At 32.5% G+C, this 14028-nt stretch overlaps 1 protein-coding gene across 1 annotated transcript in view; it reads right to left on the bottom strand.

Moving 5' to 3' along the window:
- LOC142333027 (very long chain fatty acid elongase 7-like) overlaps positions 1-14028 on the bottom strand; it is a 58702-nt gene that overhangs the window by 11482 nt on the left and 33192 nt on the right. The window contains exons 3-4 of the mRNA XM_075379800.1: positions 4453-4643; positions 1991-2077 (exon numbers count right to left, since the gene is read on the bottom strand). Coding sequence (XP_075235915.1) covers positions 1991-2077; positions 4453-4643 — 278 coding nt within the window. The remainder of the gene's footprint in view (positions 1-1990; positions 2078-4452; positions 4644-14028) is intronic.

The following is a 14028-nucleotide window of genomic DNA, read 5'->3' as shown; positions in this document are numbered from 1 at the left end:
TAAATAAGACCGTATCAATCTGACATAGCGACAGGGAATCGTCGTATGTGCCAGTTTATACAGCAAGCCGCCATAACAAACTTTGTCAAAGGCTTTAGCCACATCTAGAAAAACGGTTGCAGTTACGCTTTTCTATTTAGGCCTCCGACAAGACTGTCGATTATTTTAACCAGTTGGAGGGTCGTCGAGTGGCCCTTCCTGAACCCAAATTGCTCAGGCCGTACTCCTTTTCCCAAATGTCGCGTAAGTCTTTCCAGGAAAATCCTTTCGAATAGCTTTGACAACACTGGTAATAAGTAAATTGGCCTGTAATTCTGGGGAAAGAGCAGACTTTTCCCAGGTTTGGGTAGGCATACCACCTTTGCAGTTTTCCAGCAATTCGGAAAATATCCAACGTACAAAATTGACGTGAATATTGTGGTTATGGTCGCTATAACAACGAGTGGAACATTCCGGAATGCGCGGGCACCAATCCCGTCAACACCCGGAGCCTTGTCGGGGCGTGTGGCTTTGATTGCAGCGGAAACCTCCGCCTCAGTGACTTGGTCTATTTCTAGTGTGGCATCCTCCACCTGTGATAAATAATCTACGAGGAAGGTCTCCACCTTCGGTTGTGTGGTCGTCATTACTGGTGGGAGGGGGGTTTGGAGTAAGTTGGTTCTCCAGTGTGTCGGCGTAAACCTTCGCCCTGTCTGCCTCCGAATATGCCAAAAGGCCTCGTTGCCCCACAACCGTGTGGCAGGGCTTCTTTCCTTCTCGCAGTTTTTTGTTTAGCCTGAACACCGAGGAGTGATCGTCTGAGACCGAGGCGAGGTATTCGTTCCACGAATCCTCTCGATGTTGTGCCAGCAGCTGTTTCACTCGGTCCGTTTGAATATAAAAATCCCTTTTATCATCGGGGGACAGGGTGATTCGGTATCTCCTCCTCATTCGGCGCTTTTCTGCTATAGCATCAGAGACGTGAAGTGGGAGATTATTACTGATAGGCCTCGTGGACTTTTCCGTAGAGCTGTCTGACAGAGACTCGGTCATTGACGATGTGACGCGTTCGACCGTGTCGTCGATTTCCTCCGGTGTGGTCAGGAGTTCAAGATGCGCTGGTCTGTAATCCCGTTGGAGAGTTTCATAGAACCTTTTCCAATTCACTGACCTTCGGAGTATGGTCGGGGGGGTCTCGGCCGCCCCATACTTGGCCCAACTCCAATAATACAGGAGAGTGGTCCGAGCTGAGGTTTTCTATCGTTTCAATCATGACCGGAGTTGTTACCGGCTTCATGATTGCGATGTCAAGTACATCAGGTCTCGTTCTTCCCGTTCGATGAACGAAGGTAGGCACCTCGGCACCTATGACGACTAACCGGCGTGCTCGTGCACTTTCATATCTATCTTTCCTGGAATAACATGAATGTATCCTGAAAATTTGAAAGCAATCAGTCGTTTGGTTCTTGCATCATGCTGTTGCAAAAAATAAGTTAGCTGATGGTGGTGCCGGTGAGAAAAACGTAGCACCAGTCACTGAGGGATGGATGTAAAGAAGAATGAAAATATTTTGAAGTAATTTTTTTAAAAAGTTTTATTTTACAATTTGTATCAACTTGTCATTTTAAAAGTTTAAGAACCTCCTAACCGACAACAAGGTAAAATCATAGCTAACATTTAAAAAAATTATATCAGTTTGAAATGAATATTTTTTTTTTTGTTGTAGACTGCAGTCTCAAAGCCACTATGTAAAAAATATAGTTACAAAATTATAAGCAATTTTTTTTCATTTACAGTTGGAAAGTGGGCTGATCATTTTTATTAGAGGTATTGCAAAAAACTGAATTAGGAAAAAAACTTTAAAATAATGAAATGAAATTTTTTTGGTCTCTAACTGCTGAATGTCGGTTTGAAGACAGGTTCTGTTTCATTTTATGTATTTAAAAAAATGTAATTGCTACAAATAAAGTAGAAGAATAATAATTTAAAAACTGTTAAATTACGGGCTTACCTCATCATTAATAGGATTATCAGCACCTTTTAACGGATGGCAGTAATGTTTAGATAAATAATCAAACGCTTTATCAGATCTGAAAAGCTAAACAAATAAAAAAATTTAATCAGTAAACAAGCATAAACATGAATTTACATCTATAAATGAATTTGTATCGGTAAGCAATAAAATTACATCATTAAGATTTATTGTCAATTTATGATATTTTATTTAATAATTTATATTTTATTACTGTTCCCAAGTTATGAAGAATTGTACTATTAGTTTGCTGATTTCCACGCCTCTACTATGAATACATTAAAACAAATTGAGTCTTTATAGTTTCTCTTTGTTTTACAATAAAATTTAGTCAATTACTTATGACTGCAGGAAAGTCGATTGTAATTGTTGGGTAAAGTTAACAAAATACACACAGCTAGTATTTGCCAAAAGAAATTGGACTTTATTGAAAGTGAAATAAATGAACTTATGTTATAATCATAACCTTAAAACATAAAAGGAAATTATGAAATTAACATAACTTAATGATACTTAACAAATCAGCTGAATCAACAAATGAACAATGATGTTAAATGCAAAAATACATGAATGAACATTTTTTAAATACACAATATAACAAAGCCTGAAAACAGGAGAACATAAAACACCTTATTTTCAAATTAGATACTTAAAACATAACATCAATAGAGAGTGGAACTGGAAAACAGTTGCACTACTAACATATACTGTAATATGAAAATTAGCAATGAACAGATTTCATTAGCTTAGAAAACATTAATTACAATAATTTCAGTATAGAAGGCGTTAATTACAATATAATCACATTAAAATAAGTAATAATATAAATGGAGTTTATTCTGATATATAAGCATTCTTGAAAGTACAAAAATCACAAAGTTCTAAAACATACCAGCACACCAGGAGTAATTTGCTTTAGGTTAATTTACGAGAAGTATTATGAATACAGTGCATAAGTAGCAAAGAATTAATCTCGGCGATCAACAAGTTACACAAATAAATAATAGAGTTAGTTACAATAACAAATCGTAATAATAAAACATGTAAAATAGGTAAGCCACCTATCATGATTGCATTTAAGTGAATAAATGGTTTTCTTTTAACTAAACTTGAAATCGTAAGGCATAAGGTATGATGAACTGAATGTTCCACAAATTTCAATGATAAAATCACTGTTTAACGTAATAATGAAAATTGAACTTGCCTGTAGCACACAAATAATATCAAGAGACGAACTCGTGAATGCAGATACATGAATACAAACAGTAATCCTGGGCGTAGTCCGCACTGGTGTATCAGGAATACAGAGGTGTGATGTGGTTTAGTGGTGGAATAATACGTAGCAACTCAGATGTGTAGCGTCGAGTTTGGAGATTCTGCTTGGATGAGAATATTATCGCAAAGTTTGCAGGAGAATATGGCCATAGGCGACTGTACTGGAGAAATGTTGGATCTACTCTGCCGAAAAGATGGCGTGAAAGAAAAAAAGGGGGAAACCAGATCCAGGTAGTGGACAGGAGAGAGTGTGTGTAAAAGACAAGAGATGTGTGCATGTAGTAGTATGGGAACGAAAGAATAACGGGTGTATGAAAGGGATAGTCAAAAATAATTCGATATATGAATACCCGCGGTTACTAAGAATGACGGAGGGAGACAGTCTGGCTGGCCCCGGAAGTGTCGAACACGAGAACAAATAATAAAACAGGTAAAAATGATAATCCCAAAAATACGAAACATAGTGAAATTTAACATTCCTGTAACAAACAACAGGATCCAACCCTAGCTTGGAATTCATTGAAAATAACGGAAACTTTACGCTAAATGGCGTAAACAGTAATTATAATTGTTATTGAGAAAAAAAAAATTATTAAAAAAAAAAATAAAAAAATAATTTCTATTATTGTACTCTTGTATTAAAATTTTAACACATTTTGATTGCTGGTTCAGTGGTAATAACAGCTAAAATGAAAATCATAATTTTTTTTTTCAAACGAAAACATAATTTCGATAAATTTTACGTAAAAAAAATATGGGCAATTGCATTTTAATTGATTTTAAGGTACTAGTAATTAGAAAAAAAAAACTCATGGTAATTAAAGTGTTAATACAGATTTGAGTTTGAGCCTCTTTGCAAAGATCTTCAAATGGTTGTAACTTTAAATGTGGACTGATTACTCAAAAGATCAATTTAATTTTCGGTCAGATAACACTTAGTATTAACGAACACTTATCTTATCAGTATTATAGTAGATAATATTTTTTGTTTTAAATTCATCAAAGATATAAGATAATTAACCATATAAATCGGATAGACTAGATTAACATTAATTTTGATCCAAATTTTACATGGTGTAAAGCAGTAGTATTTAAATTAGTAAGTCAATTCTTTGTTTATTAATTATTCTAAACAAATCGTACAATAATAATAAAATTTATCCTACCTTAACACACAACCAACTACTGAAGACAACTTGATATAAATTATACAATATCATTACTTTTGTTAAATCGAACGGTTTCCGATTTTCCATCTGTTTCGGTCCAAGTATTAAAACAAAATATAAATAAAAACCGACTAAACCAAATACTGGCCACGGGCTTCCCATAAGAAACCATGAGTCGACAAGCGGATCTGTAACAGAAATCAAATTTAAAAATAAAAAAGTAAATAAAGGAATGTTTATTAATGAAATAAAATTTTAATTTGGCATATGATGTTTTTGAAATAATGAAATAAAAGAAAAGAATACAGAGCGATCTCGGTATTCTGGTTTATACGGGACTGGGATACTGAAGTACCGAAAAAACAGATTATTAAGTATCATAGGATTTTGAAAAACAACGGGTTATTTAAATAAGTAATATGGATTTATTTTTAAAGAAATCGGATTATTGAAATTTCTGTTTATACAATTGAAGATATTTGCGACAAAAACCCTTATTGTACACATAAAGATTTATTATGAAAGAAGTAGATAATAAAAATAATATTTTTAGCCTACTTTACAGTGAATTATAGGCGCATTCTAAGATATGTGTTGAAGACTGACGAAGACTTTATTTTACAGCATTTTGTAAAATCAACCTCTTAAAATTGAAATAAACGTTTTCTGTTCTTTTCCTCTACTGGTTTGAAATACATTAAAAAATTTAGATAGCTTTATTTAACCCACTAGGTTGGTCTACTGGTGAACGCGTCTTCCCATATCAGCTGATTTGGAAATCGAGAGTTACAGCGTTCAAGTCTTAGTAAAGCCAGTTATTTTTACACGGAATTGAATACTAGATCGTGGATACCGGTGTTCTTTTTGGTGGTGGTTGGTTTTCAATTTACCACACATTTCATGAATGGTCGAACTGAGAATGTACAAGACTTACACTTCATTTACACTCATACATATCATCATCCTCTGAAGTATTATCTGAACGGTAGTTACCGGAGGCTAAACAGGAAAAAGAAAGAAAGATAGCTTTATTTAAACAATACTATTATTTATCATTTAAATATTACTATTTAAATTAAAATTTTTTTCAAAATGAATATCGGAGTTTTATAGCTTTATAATCAAGTTTCACGTACATTGGTTAATTATACATGAAATGAGCAACTGAAGTAGTTTTACCGTCTATATCGTTTACAGCTGTTACAAGCTCTAAAGTCTACAGAATACGGTTTGCGTGCTAACTTCGCAAATGAAATGATGCACCATGACGATGAAGACTTTCGTGTCGCATTTCATGTTAATGGAAAAGTAAACACTCATAATGTGCATATCTGGGGATCAGAAAATCCTAATAAAATATTGCATAAAGTAATTCAATATTACTCAACCCATAGTTTGAGTAATATTGAATTTCGATATGGATATCGACTTTATGTCGAAATTTTAATTTATGGTTTTTTTTTTATTACTTCTAAGACCATAATGGATCACTGTAGTTCATTTTTTTTTTGCGAGTTCTTTCTTTTCTTGCTGATTTGTTGTTTTTCAGCTTTTCTTTTTTGCCAGTAATTTCTAAGGGTTTCAGATCTTCTTGCCCTTTCTTGTTCAGAGTACATCCGGCTTATTGTTTTTTTGGGTTTTGATAGGAATCTTGTTTCTTTATTTTTTAATTTCTCATAGTTTCCGGTTTTCGTTTTTAGGTTTTCACGGGTTATGTCTAATTCCTCCATGTCTTTCTGTACTTCGTATAACCAGTTCGGTCTGCTTTTCTTGTTCCAGAAAAGTTCAATTATCCGTATGATAAGTCTGCTCTCTTCCGTTCTGAAAATATGTCCTAGAAAGCAAATTCCCTCCTTTCTAAATTTATTAGTTTTCGGGATGATCGTTTTGTAAAACTCTTCGTTTGGAATAATTCTCCAAATCCCGTCTTTTTTAATGTTTTTCCCGATGCATCGTCGTAGAATCTGTCTTTCAATCTTTTCCAGTTTGTCGGTAAACCTTGTCTGGTACGATCCAAATATGGTTTCGCATCCGTAAAGTATTTCTGGCTGGATAACCGAGTTATAATGTCTTATTTTTGTGTTTATGGACATGCATTTTTTGTTATAGATGTTTTGTGTTTTTATTGTAGCTTTGATGAGTTTATTTATTCTTTCATTCCAGTTTGGATTTTCTTGGAGGTTGTGTGTGATGTTTTCCCCCAAATATTTAAAGTTTTCTACTAGTTCTATGTCATTATTTTTTTATTTTTACTTTGCTTATGCATAGTGGGTCTCTCCCCATAATTTTGGTTTTTTCGTATGAAATTTTTAGACCTATTTTTCTTGCAATCTCTTCCAGTGTTGACAGTTGGTATCTGGCCTCTTCTATATTTTGGGCTAGTAGGGGTAAATCGTCCGCAAAGCCTAGGCAATTTACTGAGATATCTTTTCCTATTTTAACGTTATCCTTATTTAATTTTTTCCAATCCCGTATTATAAATTCAAGGGCACAGTTGAATAAAAGCGGTGACAGTCCATCTCCTTGTCTCAGTCCTGTTTTGATGTCGAATGGATCAAATATTTCTCCCCTGAATTTAACCTTGGATTTTGTATCCGTTAGTGTTAGTCCGATGATTTTGACTAGTTTTGGGTAGCCCTAAATTTCTCAGGATTTTTAGTAGGGATTCTCGATGTACACAATCATACGCTTTCTTGAAATCAATAAAATGTATGGCTTTATTTTAATGGTTATCCATTAACGTCCATTTCCTTTTTATGATGCTAAAGCCGTTTGAAGATAATTATCTAGTTGAGGTACCGCACCACGAAATCACAAAAAAAAAAAATGAAATCGTTGTAAAATCTTTTGAAATGTATTTTATGAAAGAAATGAAGCGTCGGAAAAGTATATATTTGAATATTGACACACTCGATAATGCAGATTGTGCAATTTCTTTTTACAATCATGGCATTTTGTCGAAATACAGACACTGTCCATCGTGTAATAACGAAATGAGGCTGATCGACACATTTTCCGTTGTAGATAAACGCCTTCGTTTACTTCAAACGTAAGAAATATGAAAGTAAACAGTGTAACGTACCTATTTCGCAATACGCCGATACTTGGTTAGCCACCGCTAGGTTAGAATTACCTGTTATTTTACGTTTCTCCATAATATGGTGTGTAATAAAATCACCTCGGTAAGATATGTTGCGTAGCGAGCTAAATTTATCGTCTAGTACTGTGATAGATTGGAGCAATTATTTTCGGGAAATTTGTTTTGAATATTTGTGTACTAATTCGAAAAAGATCAGAGGAGCAGGAAAAATTGTAGAAATCGATGAAGCCAAAATCAGTAAACGAAAATATAATCGTGGCAGAATTATAATATTTGGTGGAATACAACGAGACGCAAAAGAAGTTTTCACAGTTCCAGTACCGACACGCGATAAGGAAACTTTGCTCCGCATTATAAAGGACTATGTGCACCTAGGTACTACAATTATTAGTGACTGCTGGAAATCTTATGATTGTTTACAAACAGGAGGCTTCTGACACTTAACTGTGAATTATACATACAATTTTATAGATCCGGACACTGGGGCACATACGCAGACAATCGAACGTCAGTGGAGGGGGGAAGTAAGAAGGAATGTGCCGCGTTATGGAAATTCCAAACATCATTTCCACGGACATATAGCTGAATTTTTATTTAATAGGAAGTATTGTGATTATAAAATACGATTTCACCATTTATAGCGAATTATAAGCGAGATACACACTGATTCGGCAAATCGCGTGTGTGATGATTCTGCAGAAGTACAGTATTCTTACACTGAGATTAACAATTTCTAATTTATTTTCATACGTATTTTTTTTCGATTTTCATTTTGTTATTTGTATCACTATGTAAAATTTTACTAATTTTCTATTTTCCGACACCCAAAATATATCATTAAATGAATAAAGATTAATTTCGAATGAATTTGATATGTTTTTTTGTGATTTCGGGGTGAGGCACCTCAACTAAATAATTACCCGTTTGAATATAAATGTTTATTCGATTTGTTTCAATTATAGATTCATTCGGTAAAAGATATTTTAAAATTAAAAAAACAAAAACACTTCGACGTTGATTTGATTCTCTAAAGATTTTTTAGTAACTTTTACAAACAAAAAAGCACTTCTATAGTAGTTATCATATCACTATACAAAATGGATTTTTTAATTTTTTAAACGTAATCATGAGGGCATTTCTCATTCAAGGTAATTTATACTGATCATACGGATTTTCTATATTCGATTTTTTTTTTGAAGGTAGCTTACTGGTATAAAGTTAAAATTAAAATAAAAAGTCACGAAGTAAATTTCCTGTTTTATATATTATATATTAATTAATAACAAGTATTTATGTACGGGTCAGAAAAAAGTATATATATTTATTTTTATTTTTTTTTATCTATACATATATCACACAAAAATAAAAATGAAAAACAGAAACATGTTAACTTTTCCTCGTTAAAAAAATCTGTATTTTATTATATTATACGCTACCTGAATTGCAGGCATTGCAAAATTTATTTTATACACGATGTAGGTTAAGGATAAAGGTATGTATTTGTATATATACATACCGTTCAAACATTCCCAAAGGAAGAAGTCTAGCGTTGTGAGTTCTGGTGCTCGGGGAAACCAGTTTACGAGTCCTCCTCCACAATCAAAATAAATGAATACGTCATTCGCTACTTGAGCTCAGCCGCAAACAAGCTAAATTTTATTGCATTAAATAATTTTATTTTTTCGCCTAGAAATTGCTATAGCAGAGCTGCAACTCTAGAAGGGAAAGTATTGTAATCGGTCCAATTTGGGCATATGCGGTTTTCACCGGATCTTCACGTTTTGACACCTAAGGAACCCAAAAAACCGGATGGAAATTTTCCGGATGTTAATGTTTGAATGTTATGTTCGGTGTTAGCCTCTAAATCATCTTATATCTCCAGAAATACTGGATAGATTTTGATCAAATTTCGTCAGATTACTTATATATATATATATATATATATGGGGCATTGAGGCCATTAAATTTTCAACTTAAAAGATCAAGGGGGGGAGGCTGTAGAGCAAGTTATCCCTCAGTGTCTCGAGATTTCATTTAATTAAGGTATTATTTTTCTTACGCAAACTTGTTAATTATTAAAACATAACAGTATCTTTAAAAAAAATTTTTGCAAAATCGTATCCCCACCAAAAAAATGCTGTTGTAGTCGTCTATGTTATGATGCCACAGGTGAGCGGTAGAATTAAATAAATGAATAATATCTAAAGTGTAAAAAAATAACTCGGTCTGGGTGGATCTAGAACTCGATCGCCCGGTCGATTCGGTACCTGGTGCGTTATTCCTCGCGGCTACACCAGTCTGTCGACCGTATAATCAAATTTTTTTCTATGTAAATTGTGAAATTACATTAGTTTAGTTAGTGCAGATAGTCGCCGGTGGTACCGCCACACCCGCGCGAATTAAATACGATATGCGTGCGCGCGCGCTTTAGTTAGAATCATTGAATTAAATTAACGAAAGATATTATATTTAAATAAAATGATAAATATTTTAAATTAAGTTATGTGTGTAAGCCGTGTATAAAAAACAACCCACAGTTGCAGGATTTAGCCGCAGACGGGAAAGTCCTACAGTTGTGTTGTCAGCATTTTTTATTATCATTATTTTTAATAATCTTTTAATAGTAATTTTGTTTTTAGTAAAGTAAGTGATAATAGGAGCAACATTTTTAGACAGCATTATTTTTTCGTAAGTGCTGTAGATCTACTTTAATAATTTATTATATTTTCGCTATTTGTCAAACGATTTTAACAAATAATGTGTCACTTTGTTCAAAATAAAATGCTTAAAATTTTACATAATAAAAACATAATTTTATGAAACAGATATTTACTGAGTTAATGACTAAAAACTCTTGATGACCGCCAAATTTGAAATACTGAAAGTAAAATTTACAGACCAATTTATTTGAAGAAAATTTATTGCATAAAACACGGAATTTCATTAAAATATCATAATTCTTTCTTAAGTTATACGTTTTTTTTGAGAAAATACAAAGAATTGGACGAATGGAAAACGAAGCAAGATAGGGCGTTTTTTTCACATAGACATTTTTGTTTATTTTAATGCCCTTGAATCTGTCCTTCAAGTTTTGTATATACTTTCCAGGATATAGATGCACACTTACAATTTTTCAACCACTAAGCTGCTGCGAACCTTCGTGGTACGAGTGGTAGCGTATCGGCCTTTCATCCGGAGGTCCCTGGTTCGAATGCCGGTCAGGCATGGTATTTTCATACACGATACAAATCCTTCATTTCATCCTCTGAAGCAATATTTTACGGTAGTTCTAGTGGTTAAACAGGGAAAAAAACTCTGGGCTGCTTATTTACACATTTCGTTTGTATTCTAACAATAAATTTTAAGTGATTAAAACAAATAACAATAATTGTTTCTTTCTGTCAACGAGAGTATTCTGCGAGGAAGTCAATGAAAGAGCGAATTTCTAAGTGAATTAAATCGGCGCAGCGAAGGTAAGTTCACAAGAAATGGTTCGGCGAGTTACTGTAAGACTACGTGAAAGAGATAATGTACTAAATTTCATTCATAAACTGTTACAGTAATTTTATTTGTGAACAGCAAAGGTATTTGCAGATAAAGAACGTTATACTTGTCTTAACTACTGTACTATTGTTTTTAATACAACATTAGTGGTTAAAAGTGTTAAGACTAGCCGGTCATGTAATGTCTTTTGTCAATGGGACTGAAATCTGCTTTTCATTATTTATTCACCTGGGAATAAATCCTGACGATTACTTAAAATTCTTCTTTGTATGTAATCTCTGCTTACTATTATTATTATTGACATTAATGATTAATTTGTGTTATTGACATTTTAATGTTATTATTGTTTACTGTTTGCCATTATTCTAAATAATTTTGTGAGATGTTGTTTTATTGTCTGTTATTATTATTACTATTATTATTGTGGTTTTGATTACCATACTTTTTTATTATTTATTACCATTTTATTATTATTATTGTCATTGTTATTGATTTGTCTTTTTTTATTAATGTTCTTTAACTAATAAATTGTAATTATATAAACACGTTAGATTGTCAACCTCTCAATATCCTGATCGAGCCGCGAACACGTGTCAATATATAATAATAATAATAACAATATATATATATATATATATATATATACAACTAATTTTTTTAATACTTAATAGCCATAGATAACAATACAGATAAATTTATATGAAAATATAAATAAATAAATATATATAGTAATTATAGTCTATGTTAAAGCTGTTTTAATTATTTTAAGTAGGCCTAAATAATTTATTCTGTTAAATATTTTTTTATACAAACAGCTGTAGCTGCAATAAAATTAGCAACATTTTCCTAATTCTCATTACGAAGCAAATAAGTATATAAATAAATGTTGAAATACAAAACAAGCGACATAGGTAATCAAAGACCATTTGATTATGAATAGAATTACATTTTTTCTCAGAATAAAAACTAAAAGGACAATTATCTTTAAATTAATGATCATTTTATTGAATGAATATATAACATTTTAAAAAAAAATTGTTATAACTTCTTACATAAAAAAGTCGATATAAGATATTTTTTGTTATCAATTGATTTACTTAAAGTTTTCATAATTTCTTTTGTTGACTCAGGATAATGACATTCAAATGTAGGCCGTTCTGTCTTTAGAATATTATAGGCTACGATAACCGTTTTTTAATTCGGTAACGATCAAGTAATAGAAATAAAATCAATAAATAGTATTAAAAAATTCCAACACGTACGTATGACATTTACGATAAATATTCCATTAATATACTCGATATCCAACGGATAAAAATTCTTCTTGTGTAATCTAAATCTTGATGGATGATTTTTTCCACCATCACTATACTTAAAGCGACTCCTCATACGTATTCCATTTCGTACGATTTTCTATATATTTATTTTATAATGTGAAGAATACAGAACAATTAGTTTAACTAGTCATGCATCAAAAATCTTAACTAGAATTCTATACAAAAGAATTGAGAGGAGAGTGGAAGAAGTGTTAGGAGAAGACCAATTTGGTTTCAGGAAAAGTATAGGGACAAGGGAAGCAATTTTAGGCCTCAGATTAATAGTTGAAGGAAGATTAAAGAAAAACAAACCGACATACTTGGCGTTTTATAGACCTAGAAAAGGCATTCGATAACGTAGACTGGAATAAAATGTTCAGCATTTAAAAAAAATTAGGGTTCAAATACAGAGATAGAAGAACAATTGCTAACATGTACAGGAACCAAGCAGCAACAGTAATAATTGAAGAACATAAGAAAGAAGCCGTAATAAGAAAGGGAGTCCGACAAGGATGTGGCCTATCTCCGTTACTTTTTAATCTTTACATGGAACTAGCAGTTAATGATGTTAAAGAACAATTTAGATTCGGAGTAACAGTACAAGGTGAAAAGATAAAGACGCTACGATTTGCTGATGATATAGTAATTCTAGCCGAGAGTAAAAAGGATTTAGAAGAAACAATGAACGGCATAGATGAAGTCCTACGCAAAAACTATCGCATGAAAATAAACAAGAGCAAAACAAAAGTAATGAAATGTAGTAGAAATAACAAAGATGGACCACTGAATGTGAAAATAGGAGGAGAAAAGATTATGGAGGTAGAAGAATTTTGTTATTTGGGAAGTAGAATTTCTAAAGATGGACGAAGCAGGAGCGATATAAAATGCCGAATAGCACAAGCTAAACGAGCCTTCAGTAAGAAATATAATTTGTTTACATCAAAAATTAATTTAAATGTCAGGAAAAGATTTTTGAAAGTGTATGTTTGGAGTGTCGCTTTATATGGAAGTGAAACTTGGACAATCGGAGTATCTGAGAAGAAAAGGTTAGAAGCTTTTGAAATGTGGTGCTATAGGAGAATGTTAAAAATCAGATGGGTGGATAAAGTGACAAATGAGGAGGTATTGCGGCAAATAGATGAAGAAAGAAGCATTTGGAAAAATATAGTTAAAAGAAGAGACAGACTTATAGGCCACATACTAAGGCATCCTGGAATAGTCGCTTTAATTTTGGAAGGACAGGTAGAAGGGAAAAATTGTGTAGGCAGGCCACGTTTGGAATATGTAAAACAAATTGTTAGGGATGTAGGATGTAGAGGGTATACTGAAATGAAACGACTAGCACTAGATAGGGAATCTTGGAGAGCTGCATCAAACCAGTCAAATGACTGAAGACAAAAAAAAAAAAAAATGTATACCTACTATACCAACGGCCAATCGGGTATCAATTTTATCCGTTATCGTATTTTGAAAGTCTAAAATACTTTCCAAATATTACATTTTACGAAAAAATCAATTATTTTAATATTTAAACTTTAAATTCCTTATAAAGAATGTGAAAATGAATCGGGAGATTTTGCAACATTTTTTCAGCGGTAAAGTTGAATAGAAGTGTAACCGCTATTGCCATTTTGTACTTTACTGAAAAGGGTT

This window comes from Lycorma delicatula, chromosome 12, assembly GCF_047948215.1.
Source record: "Lycorma delicatula isolate Av1 chromosome 12, ASM4794821v1, whole genome shotgun sequence".
In the NCBI taxonomy this organism is placed as follows: Eukaryota; Metazoa; Arthropoda; class Insecta; order Hemiptera; family Fulgoridae; genus Lycorma; species Lycorma delicatula.
This window is presented reverse-complemented; position numbering and strand designations above follow the sequence as displayed.